General features: G+C 41.9%; 1 protein-coding gene across 1 annotated transcript; it reads right to left on the bottom strand.

Annotated features, from left to right (window-relative positions):
* Positions 1–7,756: 7,756 nt before the first annotated feature.
* On the bottom strand, positions 7,757–9,299 carry LOC121603100. The gene is made up of 2 exons (XM_041931823.1): positions 8,394–9,299; positions 7,757–7,909 (listed from the first exon to the last, which is right to left on the bottom strand). Exons 1-2 carry the CDS (start codon positions 9,297–9,299, stop codon positions 7,757–7,759), a joined length of 1,059 nt encoding a protein of 352 aa, XP_041787757.1.
* Between the last annotated feature and the right edge of the window lie 4,661 nt (positions 9,300–13,960).

The following is a 13,960-nucleotide window of genomic DNA, read 5'->3' on the forward strand; positions in this document are numbered from 1 at the left end:
ATTTTTTTACTGAATATTCATATATATCCCATAGTGTTTATTTTACAATACCTGACTTAACGAAACTTATCGTTTGCGTGTCCTACGGCATGCACGATGTGTAGTTTAACCGCTGCTCGATGTGTATACTGCGATGGCGTCGTTGACTGCTTCCTCGCGTATTGTTGCTCGCGTTCTATCGTTCTTAACACTTTCTCGTGTTGTTCGTTGTGGAAGTGCTGCTGCTGCTGCGATTATGGGATTGTTCAGTTCGGGTTTCACTTAGCACACTTAGTTTCACACTTTCTTGTGCACTATTCTGATTAGTATTCCGGTTCGGTATTTATGTGTCAATGCATGTGTGTAAGTTGTTGTGCTTTTAATTCACATTTGATTTCATTTTTAGCAGGTATTGGTGATGTTTCGGGATATTCATGCAGTTTCGGGTGAGTTTTTTTCACAGTTGTTGTATCACGGAACTAATTTGTATTGGTGTCACTGCACATTATTGCATCTCACTTTACGACGCGTATCGGCTTTTGTGTTTATAAGTGTAATGTGATCTAAACGTACATCTAGCCGAATACTTTAGTGTTTGTGAGCTTAGTGAAATGTATTGTGCATAATAGTGTTTACGACGAATTTGCACTCGCGATTGTTGCGATACTTTTTACACATACCTTCGTCCGCTTTTCGCGCTATGGTTATTTTTGTTTTCAAAATATAAATTTTACCATAGTGTTTACATACCGTGTCCAACGGGATTTTTATAACCTGCAGCCTTCGTTATGCTTACTTCAGTGTTTTGTTCGTATTCCTTTGCTTTGGCTCTGTGTCACGGTCGCCATGTAGTGAAACTTGTCATCACTTAGTGCCGTTCAAACTAAAGACGGATTGTATTTGCACTTTTATATAAACTCACTTTATTTTTGCCACTTTACTTAAACTTAATAGCGTGGTTGGCTTCTATTGATTTGCGGACTAAATTTTGCTCGGTGGACTGGACTGCGTGATTTTACTGATACAACAACTCTCTTCTAGCTACGCGCGAGCTTCCTTTTATACGAAATAATTACATTGCGCTTATGGGCATATTTAGCTTATCCGCTCCATGCATAACTGATTACAATTTATTATCCTGCTCTATCTATCGCATTATGCGTACGTGACTTTTTGCGTACATTAGGAACATCGTCCTTCCATGTGTATTATCCTACTGCGCAATTGGATGAACTCTATTAATTTTCCCTATTTATCTAGTTGGTTCGGTTATTAGAAATATTGCACTTTTAGTCTAATATTTGTGTGCATCTAATTACAGTAATTTATGTTCTGATAATGTTTAATCTAAAATTTTATACTTGTAAAAACTATTTCTTTTGAGTGTGTTGGTGATACGATCACGCCACTTATCATGCTATTTCATTCTATCATTAGCTGTTCATTCTAGCCTTAGTGCGGTTTGTGTCTAGGATGTAATGAATTTATTGCAGATTATTATAGCGGATGTTATACCAATAATTGTGTTTTTGCTATTCTAATCTAATTCTAATTTGCTAAGTCTAATAGTGTCGGTGTCGAACCTATGCTACACAGCAGGATTATCACCTGAGCTAGCATTTGTTTACATCGACGATATAATCGTTACAGGGTGCAGCGCACAACACCATATAAGTAACTTAAGTAAGGTTTTTAACAAATTAAGAAAATGCGATCTTAAGTTAAATGCAGAAAAAAAGCTGCTTCTTTAAAACAGAAGTAACCTATCTAGGTCACAAAAAACAGACAAAGGTATATACCCGGATGACTCAAATACGAAATAATAGAAAAATTTCCTGTACCCAAAAATGCAAATGATGCCAGACGCTTCGTAGCATTTTGTAATTATTACAGAAAATTTGTACAAAACTTTGCAAAAATAGCTAAACCTATTAAAACGTTATTAAAAGGACGTAAAATTTGATTGGACCAAAGAATGTCAGGAAGCTTTTGAAAAACTTAAACAAAGTTTACTCTCACCAACAATACTACAAATATCCCGATTTTACAAACAGTCATTTATAACAACTGATGCATCGGATACAGCATGTGGCGCTGTATTGTCTCAAATAACTGACGGAAACGATTACCAGTGGCATTTGCCAGCAAAAGTTTCACGCCAGGGGAGCGAAAACAAACCAATAATAGAAAAAAAGAACTGACAGCGATCCATTGGGCAATCAATACTTTAAACCATATATATATGGTCGAAAATTCATTGTAAAAAAGACCCACAGACCTTAGCATACCTATTTTGGGATGAAAAATCCAACATCTAGGTTAACTCGTATGAGGATTAGATCTATAAGAATTTGACTTTGACGTACAGTTCTTACAGGGAGGAAAGAAAACGTAGCAGCGGACGCGTTGTCTAGAGTAGTCATTACCTCAGATGAACTTAAGGCTCAAATACCAATAAACATAATGTTAGCAACAACTAACAATATACAAAATCTTAAATCAACAATCCTCATGGGTAATACCAGAGCAATGGTTAAACAAAAAGAGGCTAAAAAAAGTAACCCTCATAAACCCATCGATACCAGGTCTGATCAACCAACGATGTGGACAACGGATACACCATCCAAAACAAGGAAGCTTCTAAAAATTAGAACAAGCATTTCCGACAACAATATAACATTTGAAGTGTGCAATAGCACTTACAAGAAAGTCCTAGGGAAAGTTAACGCGAAAGCAGAAAAAAATGGAAGTCAAGCTTTAGAGCTTGCTCTTCTCAACATTTGCAAAATCGCCCATAACTACAAAAACAAAAAGCTAGCCTGGTCTCTACACGACCAAATATTTACACAGTACTCTCACAAAACCCTTAAAGAAATCGCCAACAGAGTGATTGACAAGTATGAATTCATACTGTTTACACCACCTAGGTGGGGTAGAAACAGAACATGATCGGCTAAGAATAATCCATGATTATCACATGACCCCTTCGTGAGGACACGTAGGCCAATTCAGACTTTACAGGAAAATAAGAGATACTTACACGTGGAAAAACATGCGCAATGATATCAAAAATTTTATCAATAAGTGTGAAGCATGCTTAGTTAATAAGGTAAACAGACACACTAAAGAACAGACAGTAATTACAACGACGCCTAACAAACCATTTAACGTTATATCTATTGACACAGTTGGACCATTGACAAAGACAATAACAACTACAGGTACGCAATAACTATTCAATGTGACTTGACAAAATATGTTGTAATAATAACTATTCACAATAAAGAAGCAAACACTATTGCAAAGCATTAGTAGAAAATTTCATATTAACATTTGGAACTTTTATAGAGCTTAAATCAGATCAAGGCTTAGAATACAATAACGAAATCCTTAACAAAATAACAGAAATCTTACAATAAACAACGTTCAGTACAGCATACCATCCTCAAACCATAGGAGCACTAGAAAGAAACCACAGGTGTTTAAATGAATATCTTAGAAGCTTTGTAAATGAGCACCATGATGACTGGGGGACTGGATTAAATTTTACGAATTTGTTTATAACACCACAGAACACCAGACACAGGTTATACGCCTTACGAATTAATTTTTGGCAGAAAAGCAAATCTACCTCAAGAAATTTACCAAAACAAAATAGAGCCAGTATATAATGTTGAACAATATTATTGTTCGTGATCGGCCCTACGTTGTGATATTTTATGTTAAAGTGCAGTGAAAATTTCTCAGGGTTTAAAGGTGACCGTTTGGCGTACGCGTCAGTATATTCCGAATCCTTAACGACAATGGTTGACAATTTTGTTCTTAGCCTAACGGACCCAACACTAATACATCGACAATTCAAACGCAACGCTAACGCTTCACCCAGTGAAAATACGCACACAATATGCTGGATGAACGTAGCCCTAGCTGTCAAGACACAACAATAACAAAAAACGTAAACATACTCCTCGCCTTGATGTACCATCAACACTAACACTAACACTAACTCAGACCTGACACAAACCGCGTGGTTTTCTTTATACAACGACGAAGTGCGGTGCACAAACATTAAATCGACAAATACGGACATCTCGGTTACGAAGCTGCTGGCAAAGTGTTATCTCCTCTCTCTTCTACTGGCAAAGGACATATTTTAGTTATCGGACGCTTAATTAAACCCTTCATCGTGCGCAAGGTAACTACTCGCACCAGCCCGTCCGGACCGGGGTGCACCTCTATCACACGCGCTAACGGCCAACGGGTACTAGGCAGCAACTCGTCCATCAGGATAACCATTCGACCGGGTTGGATTTGATCTGCCTGCCAGGCAACACGCGGGTCCTTTTGCAACTCTTGCAAGTACTCCTTTTGCCAGTGTTTCCAAAACTTCTGCACCAATAGCTGCAGCTTCGCCAAGTGCTCATGTGCATTAGTGTGTGCCATCGTCATGTCAGGGTCCGGAAGTGCCGTCAATGAGGAGCCTATCAAAAAATGAGAAGGTGTTAGTGCGGCTAAATCATTGGGATCATCCGTAAGCGGTAAGAGAGGACGAGAGTTCATAGCTGCCTCGATCTGGTGCAGCACGGTGTAGTAACCCTCGAAGGAGAGCCGAGTACTTCCGAGGTGACGGAACAGATGACGCTTGGCCGTTTTCACCGCGGCTTCCCAAAGGCCGCCAAAGTGAGGAGCTCTCGGTGGAATCATGTGCCAAGAGATTCCCTGGTCCGCGCACGACGAAGCGATGGTACTCTGCGCAGCTTCACTCGTCAAAGTCGCAAAAAGCTCTCGTAGCTCATTTCTCGCTCCCTCGAAGTTTTTTCCATTGTCCGAATGGAGATGATCCGGAACACCTCTCCTCGCCGTAAACCTCCGTAGAGCCGCGAGAAAACCGTCAGTTGAGAGGTCTCCCACTAGCTCCAAATGCACCGCCTTTGTTGCAAAGCACACGAAGACACACAGGTATGCTTTCAACGATGCTGCGCGCCTATGCGCAGGTTTTAGGTACAGGGGACCTGCATAATCGACCCCGGTAACAGCAAAGGGCCGGCTTGGTATAATTCGGGCAGCGGGCAGCTGGCCAGTATGCTGCTCTGCAATAGTAGGCTGGTACCGAATACATTTTATACAGCTCCGAACTACGCTTTTGACCAACATTCTTCCGTTCAAAGGCCAAAACCTCTCTCGTATAACTGACAGCAGCAACCGTCCTCCTCCATGAAGAAGCATCTTGTGATCATGCTCAGCAATCAATCGAGCCAAAGGATGGCCCTTCGGCAGCAGTGCGGGATGTTTCGACTGATACGGCAGCTGTGATAAATTCAGTCGTCCACCAACCCGGATGATACCCTTTTCGTCCACAAACGGGGTGAGTCTTTTCAGCTCTGATTGTTTTTTGACCCGCTTTCCTCCTTGCAGATCGCGTAGCTCCTCAGCAAAAGACTCACGTTGGGCAAGGCGTATTAAGGCATTAACTGCTGCTGCTCGCTCCCGAGCGCTGAGAACTTTACGAGATGAAACGTCCCTCAGTTGCGCATTCCCCTCGCTGCATCGTAAAACTCTTCTTCCTCTTAATTTCTTTAGATGAGGGAGCATGGCAATGAATCGCATGCAATAGCTGACAACGTTCACCAGGCGAGTATAAGATGACCAACACAGAAACAATTCGTTGTGGCACACAGTAACCGCCGAAATTAACTCCTTCCTCTCTTGCTCTGCCACTTCAGGAATGCTTTGTGGATTGGGCATGGGCCAAGCATCTTGTGAATGCTCAAGCCAGGCTGGTCCATGCCTCCATGCTCGACTGTTGTTGAACTCGGACACCTCCATCCCACGTGATACCAAATCAGCAGGATTTTCGACTCCAGCTACGTGCCTCCACTTGGCACCACTAGTGAAATGCTGATTTCCGCTACACGGTTGGCCACAAATGTTTTCCATGTGCTCGGTGGCGCCTTGATCCAATGCATGCAGATAGCTGAGTCGGTCCAAAAATATGATGCATTTACGGCCACATCAATGGCACCTTTTATGCGGTGATGCAAGTGCGCAGCTAGAACGCAGGCACACAACTCCAACCGAGCAATAGTCAGATTTTTCAACGGAGCAACTTTACTCTTCGACGCTAAAAGCATGACTCGAACTCGCCCAGCGTCTTCACACCGCACATATGTGCAAGCACCATAGGCTGCAGAAGATGCATCAGCAAAAGTGTGCAGCTCGATGTTTCGCGCCTCAGGAAGCAGTATGAATCTGTCCATTCGATATTGTGATAGAGATCGTATCTCCTTCTGAAACTGCTTCCACTTGCATACGATGTCTTCTGGCAACGATTCATCCCAATCGCGTGACGACACCCATATCTCCTGCATAATCATCTTAGCACGGATGATTATCGGCGCTATCATCCCCAAAGGATCGTACATTTTTGCGATGGCAGATAACACAGATCGCTTGGTGATCACATCGTCGTCTGGCTGGCACACACCCTCAAACACCAGCCAATCACCTTGTGGAACCCAACTGATGCCAAGTGTCTTCACGGCTTCGTGAGAATCGAAGCTCATCTTGGTTGTGGTTCCAACCTGTGCCTCATCCAGCCCATGCAGCACATCAACACAGTTCGACGTCCATTTCCGCAGCTCAAATCCGCCCTTTTGTAGTAGTTCGGCCAATTCAGTTCGTAGGCGGGTGGCTGCCTCAACTGATTGGGCTCCACCGATGAAATCGTCGACGTAAAAATTCTTTCGTAGAGCTGGGCCCGCTCGTGGGTATGCATTATCCTCATCATCGGCCAGCTGAATAAGAGCGCGCGTAGCGAGAAAGGATGAAGGCGCGAGACCATACGTTACTGTATTCAGCTGGTAGGTCTCCACTGGCTGCTGCGGCTCGAAGCGAAACAAGATTCGCACCAACGGTCGATCGTCAGGATGAAGAAGTATTTGGCGGTACATTTTTGCTATATCGCCAACTAATGCCACCTTATACGTGCGGAACCGCAAAAGCTGATCTAGCAAGTCGTCCTGCACCACTGGTCCCACGCACAAAGCATCATTCAACGAGTATCCGCTGGTGGTTTTAGAAGAACCGTCGAACACGACCCTGATTTTCGTTGTGGTGCTAGACTCCTTGAACACAGGATGATGTGGCAAATAATACGACTCAGCAGGTACTGTATCTCCATCCCGAACTAAACTCATGTGCCCGAGATCAAGATACTCCTTCATAAACGCATGGTACTCTTCCTTCAACTTTGCATTTTTAGCGAATCTCCTCTCCAACAGATCATATCTTCGTACTGCGCTTACCTTGGAAGCACCCAGTCTGATGCCGAAATCGGGATGACGGGGTAAGCGTACGATATAACGCCCAGTCTCATTTCTCGCCGTTGTATCACGGAATATCTTCTCGCATCATCGTTCCTCAGGCGAGTAGCCATCCTTCATCACTAATGAATCTGTCTTCCAGAATCGTTCGATGCTCTCTTCCAGCGACATCATACAGATAGCGTTTGAACTTGTTACCTGTGGTTCCGGGCATTGTAACGTAGCTGAACCAGCAACAATCCAACCAAACACACTATCAATCAATAACGGCAACCCATCACCCAAATGTACTCTGGCTGCACTGGGGAAGAATGAATAGTAGTGCTTGATACCTATCACCAAATCAACCGGCTGCGATGTGTTGAATTCGGGATCAGCTAGCTCGAGGCCTTTAGGGATACACCAGTGACCGACACTTACAGTCTCAGAAGGCAAATTGGATGTCAGCTTGTCCATTACCAGGAACTGAACACCACAACTGAATGGTTGCCTCTTGGAGCGTATCTCAGCAAACACCGATCCACGAACGTCTCGAGATATCCTTCCAGCTCCCGATATTTTAACGTTAGAAGGACACCGTTGTAGCTGCAGCAATTTGACAAGTTTCTCTGTCATGAGGTTGGGTTGAGAAGCACAATCTAGCAAAGCGCGTACCGAATGCTCTTTACCATCAGCATCAATTATGCTCAAACGAACAGTGAGCAAAAACACTTCCTCCGATCGAATAGGATGCTTAGTAACGTTGAGCGACTGTGCTTGGTAACGATCATTCCTTCCTGTGGATTCTTGTCCTTCCGCATACACGAGTTTCGGTTCCGTACCGACTGCAGACGAACGATGCAAAAGAGAGTGATGTCTCTCACCACAGTGTTTGCACCTGGACGATGAAGCGCAGTTCCTTGCCAAGTGACCTTTCCTTAAGCAATTATGGCAAACTTTCTTCTCAATAGCTATCTGAAAACGCTCAGACAGAGGAAGACGGCAAAACTTATAGCAACTGCTTAAGGCATGATCATGCTGGCAATGCGGGCACCCTTTTGAACTGCTCGCCATGGTTGAGCAGGAAGAAAGGTGCTGTGGAGCTCGCCGTACAAAACTAGGATGAGTAGCTTCTCTCGTTGCCGGATGGTTCATAGAAATCGATTCTAATGTTCTCATTTTTCTTTGCAGGAACTCAATTAGCATGCTGTAGTTCGGGCTGCTGAGGGTGGAAGCATAATCTTCCCACGTTCGTAGCGTCTCATCGGGAAGCTTGGTGCACAACACATATTCTAGCACGGTGCTCCATTGCGCTGTTGGTTCGCCAAGCTGATGCAGCATCTTTACGTGACGATCAAAATCGTCAACCAGCCTGTGCAATGATGCGTTCGATTCCTTGGTCACCTTGCCGATGTTGAACATTGCCTGTAGATGACGCTTCTTTTGTAGATACTCGTTGGCGTATCTGTCCACCAACGATTTCCAGGCAATGTTGTAGTTAGATGCACACAACGGAATCGATTCCAGCAACTTTGCAGCTTCACCCTTGAGCGCAGCTCGAAGATAATGGAACTTTTGGATAGTTAGCACCTCTTCGTTGCTGTGGATTAGTGCTTCAAAAGTGTCCCGAAATGTCGCCCATTGCATCTCATTGCCGTTAAATTCTGGAAGAGAAATGGTTGGCAGCCTCACTCCAGATGTAGCAATGGTTGATGAGGCGGGAATAGCATTATGCGATGGCCGCGACAACGCTTGTAGGCTGGCCCTCGCGGCCATTAAGGCGTCCTCAGTCGTAGCGCGAAAATGGCTCTCCATTTCGCGCGCTTCGGGTGCTGCTCCATCCTCGATCAACTGCTGCACTGTATCGAACTCTGCTGCAACACGTTCGGTGTCGGAGATGAATAAGCCAAGCCTGAATTCATCCCGCTCAGGCACAAAATTAGCAGCAAATGCTATAACACGCTGAATTTTTTCTTCCAGGGTTCGCCGTCTGGACAGCAAATTTACAGCGTTAGCCATATCAGTCTCGTAATGGCAGATGGAACGATGGCGCTAAAAACACAGGACACTGAACACGAAACACAAATTCACAAATGTTCTGTCCGTGCGTATGATCAATTATCACAGCAATCAAACAATTACACAATGCTCAACAATCAAGTCACAACACGCAACAAGCACTGGACAACGAATTTCGAAAGAAACAGTTCGTTGTCTATGGTCGGTGACGAAAAAACGTAAAGTCAACAGATTTTTACACGCAGCAAAATCACACAAAAAACGAGCAACAATTTCACTTCACAATACACCGATCCTGGTCACGGCACCAAATGTTCGTGATCGGCCCTACGTTGTGATATTTTATGTTAAAGTGCAGTGAAAATTTCTCAGGGTTTAATGGTGACCGTTTGGCGTACGCGTCAGTATATTCCGAATCCTTTAACGACAATGGTTGACAATTTTGTTCTTAGCCTAACGGACCTAACACTAATACATCGACAATTCAAACGCAACGCTAACGCTTTACCCAGTGAAAATACGCACACAATATGCTAGATGAACGTAGCCCTAGCTGTCAAGACACAACAATAACAAAAAACGTAAACAACGATAATAGATGGCAACAAAAATCAACATCAAATTTCACGGCCATTGAAATAGTGCAAGATGGCTTCATTTGGATGAAACATGGCCGTAACAACGATAATAGATGGCAACAAAACACAACATCAAATTTCAAAGCCATTGAAATAAGGCAAGATGGCTTCATTTGAATGAAACATGGCCGTAACAACGGTAATAGATGGCAACAAAACTCAACATCAAATTTCACGGCCATTCAAATAGTGCAAGATGGCTTCATTTGGATGAAACATGGCCGTAACAACGATAATAGATGGCAACAAAACTCAACATCAAATTTCAAGGCCATTGAAATAGTGCAAGATGGCTTCATTTGGATGAAACATGGCCGTAACAACGATAATAGATGCCAACAAAACTCAACATCAAATTTCAAAGCCATTGAAATAAGGCAAGATGGCTTCATTTGAATGAAACATGGCCGTAACAACGATAATAGATGGCAACAAAACTCAACATCAAATTCCAAGGCCATTCAAATGGTGCAAGATGGCTTCATTTGGATGAAACATGGCCGTAACAACGATAATAGATGGCAACAAAACTCAACATCAAATTTCAAGGCCATTGAAATAGGCAAGATGGCTTCATTTGGATGAAACATGGCCGTAACAACGATAATAGATGGCAACAAAACTCAACATCAAATTTCACGGCCATTGAAATAGGGCAAGATGGCTTCATTTGGATGAAACATGGCCGTAACAACGATAATAGATGGCAACAAAACTCAACATCAAATTTCAAGGCCATTGAAATAGTGCAAGATGGCTTCATTTGGATGAAACATGGCCGTAACAACGATAATAGATGGCAACAAAACTCAACATCAAATTTCAAGGCCATTGAAATAGTGCAAGATGGCTTCATTTGGATGAAACATGGCCGTAACAACGATAATAGATGGCAACAAAACTCAACATCAAATTTCAAGGCCATTGAAATAGTGCAAGATGGCTTCATTTGGATGAAACATGGCCGTAACAACGATAATAGATGGCAACAAAACTCAACATCAAATTTCAAGGCCATTGAAATAGTGCAAGATGGCTTCATTTGGATGAAACATGGCCGTAACAACGATAATAGATGGCAACAAAACTCAACATCAAATTTCAAGGCCATTGAAATAGTGCAAGATGGCTTCATTTGGATGAAACATGGCCGTAACAACGATAATAGATGGCAACAAAACTCAACATCAAATTTCAAGGCCATTGAAATAGTGCAAGATGGCTTCATTTGGATGAAACATGGCCGTAACAACGATAATAGATGGCAACAAAACTCAACATCAAATTTCAAGGCCATTGAAATAGTGCAAGATGGCTTCATTTGGATGAAACATGGCCGTAACAACGATAATAGATGGCAACAAAACTCAACATCAAATTTCAAGCCATTGAAATAGGCAAGATGGCTTCATTTGGATGAAACATGGCCGTAACAACGATAATAGATGGCAACAAAACTCAACATCAAATTTCAAGGCCATTGAAATAGTGCAAGATGGCTTCATTTGGATGAAACATGGCCGTAACAACGATAATAGATGGCAACAAAACTCAACATCAAATTTCAAGGCCATTGAAATAGTGCAAGATGGCTTCATTTGGATGAAACATGGCCGTAACAACGATAATAGATGGCAACAAAACTCAACATCAAATTTCAAGGCCATTGAAATAGTGCAAGATGGCTTCATTTGGATGAAACATGGCCGTAACAACGATAATAGATGGCAACAAAACTCAACATCAAATTTCAAGGCCATTGAAATAGTGCAAGATGGCTTCATTTGGATGAAACATGGCCGTAACAACGATAATAGATGGCAACAAAACTCAACATCAAATTTCAAGGCCATTGAAATAGTGCAAGATGGCTTCATTTGGATGAAACATGGCCGTAACAACGATAATAGATGGCAACAAAACTCAACATCAAATTTCAAGGCCATTGAAATAGTGCAAGATGGCTTCATTTGGATGAAACATGGCCGTAACAACGATAATAGATGGCAACAAAACTCAACATCAAATTTCAAGGCCATTGAAATAGTGCAAGATGGCTTCATTTGGATGAAACATGGCCGTAACAACGATAATAGATGGCAACAAAACTCAACATCAAATTTCAAGGCCATTGAAATAGTGCAAGATGGCTTCATTTGGATGAAACATGGCCGTAACAACGATAATAGATGGCAACAAAACTCAACATCAAATTTCAAGGCCATTGAAATAGTGCAAGATGGCTTCATTTGGATGAAACATGGCCGTAACAACGATAATAGATGGCAACAAAACTCAACATCAAATTTCAAGGCCATTGAAATAGTGCAAGATGGCTTCATTTGGATGAAACATGGCCGTAACAACGATAATAGATGGCAACAAAACTCAACATCAAATTTCAAGGCCATTGAAATAGTGCAAGATGGCTTCATTTGGATGAAACATGGCCGTAACAACGATAATAGATGGCAACAAAACTCAACATCAAATTTCAAGGCCATTGAAATAGTGCAAGATGGCTTCATTTGGATGAAACATGGCCGTAACAACGATAATAGATGGCAACAAAACTCAACATCAAATTTCAAGGCCATTGAAATAGTGCAAGATGGCTTCATTTGGATGAAACATGGCCGTAACAACGATAATAGATGGCAACAAAACTCAACATCAAATTTCAAGGCCATTGAAATAGTGCAAGATGGCTTCATTTGGATGAAACATGGCCGTAACAACGATAATAGATGGCAACAAAACTCAACATCAAATTTCAAGGCCATTGAAATAGTGCAAGATGGCTTCATTTGGATGAAACATGGCCGTAACAACGATAATAGATGGCAACAAAACTCAACATCAAATTTCAAGGCCATTGAAATAGTGCAAGATGGCTTCATTTGGATGAAACATGGCCGTAACAACGATAATAGATGGCAACAAAACTCAACATCAAATTTCAAGGCCATTGAAATAGTGCAAGATGGCTTCATTTGGATGAAACATGGCCGTAACAACGATAATAGATGGCAACAAAACTCAACATCAAATTTCAAGGCCATTGAAATAGTGCAAGATGGCTTCATTTGGATGAAACATGGCCGTAACAACGATAATAGATGGCAACAAAACTCAACATCAAATTTCAAGGCCATTGAAATAGTGCAAGATGGCTTCATTTGGATGAAACATGGCCGTAACAACGATAATAGATGGCAACAAAACTCAACATCAAATTTCAAGGCCATTGAAATAGTGCAAGATGGCTTCATTTGGATGAAACATGGCCGTAACAACGATAATAGATGGCAACAAAACTCAACATCAAATTTCAAGGCCATTGAAATAGTGCAAGATGGCTTCATTTGGATGAAACATGGCCGTAACAACGATAATAGATGGCAACAAAACTCAACATCAAATTTCAAGGCCATTGAAATAGTGCAAGATGGCTTCATTTGGATGAAACATGGCCGTAACAACGATAATAGATGGCAACAAAACTCAACATCAAATTTCAAGGCCATTGAAATAGTGCAAGATGGCTTCATTTGGATGAAACATGGCCGTAACAACGATAATAGATGGCAACAAAACTCAACATCAAATTTCAAGGCCATTGAAATAGTGCAAGATGGCTTCATTTGGATGAAACATGGCCGTAACAACGATAATAGATGGCAACAAAACTCAACATCAAATTTCAAGGCCATTGAAATAGTGCAAGATGGCTTCATTTGGATGAAACATGGCCGTAACAACGATAATAGATGGCAACAAAACTCAACATCAAATTTCAAGGCCATTGAAATAGTGCAAGATGGCTTCATTTGGATGAAACATGGCCGTAACAACGATAATAGATGGCAACAAAACTCAACATCAAATTTCAAGGCCATTGAAATAGTGCAAGATGGCTTCATTTGGATGAAACATGGCCGTAACAACGATAATAGATGGCAACAAAACTCAACATCAAATTTCAAGGCCATTGAAATAGTGCAAGATGGCTTCATTTGGATG

The sequence above is a fragment of the Anopheles merus genome, unplaced genomic scaffold (assembly GCF_017562075.2).
Source record: "Anopheles merus strain MAF unplaced genomic scaffold, AmerM5.1 LNR4000841, whole genome shotgun sequence".
Taxonomy (NCBI): Eukaryota; Metazoa; Arthropoda; class Insecta; order Diptera; family Culicidae; genus Anopheles; species Anopheles merus.

Bases quoted from the DNA above. Each gene is read 5' to 3' on its own strand.
- LOC121603100 (XM_041931823.1), bottom strand. From the start codon at position 9,299: ATGGCTAACGCTGTAAATTTGCTGTCCAGACGGCGAACCCTGGAAGAA. The intron at 7,910-8,393 runs GTACGGCGAGCT...ACCTCATGACAG, and splicing joins AAGCTACTCATCCTAGTTTT to AGAAACTTGTCAAATTGCTG.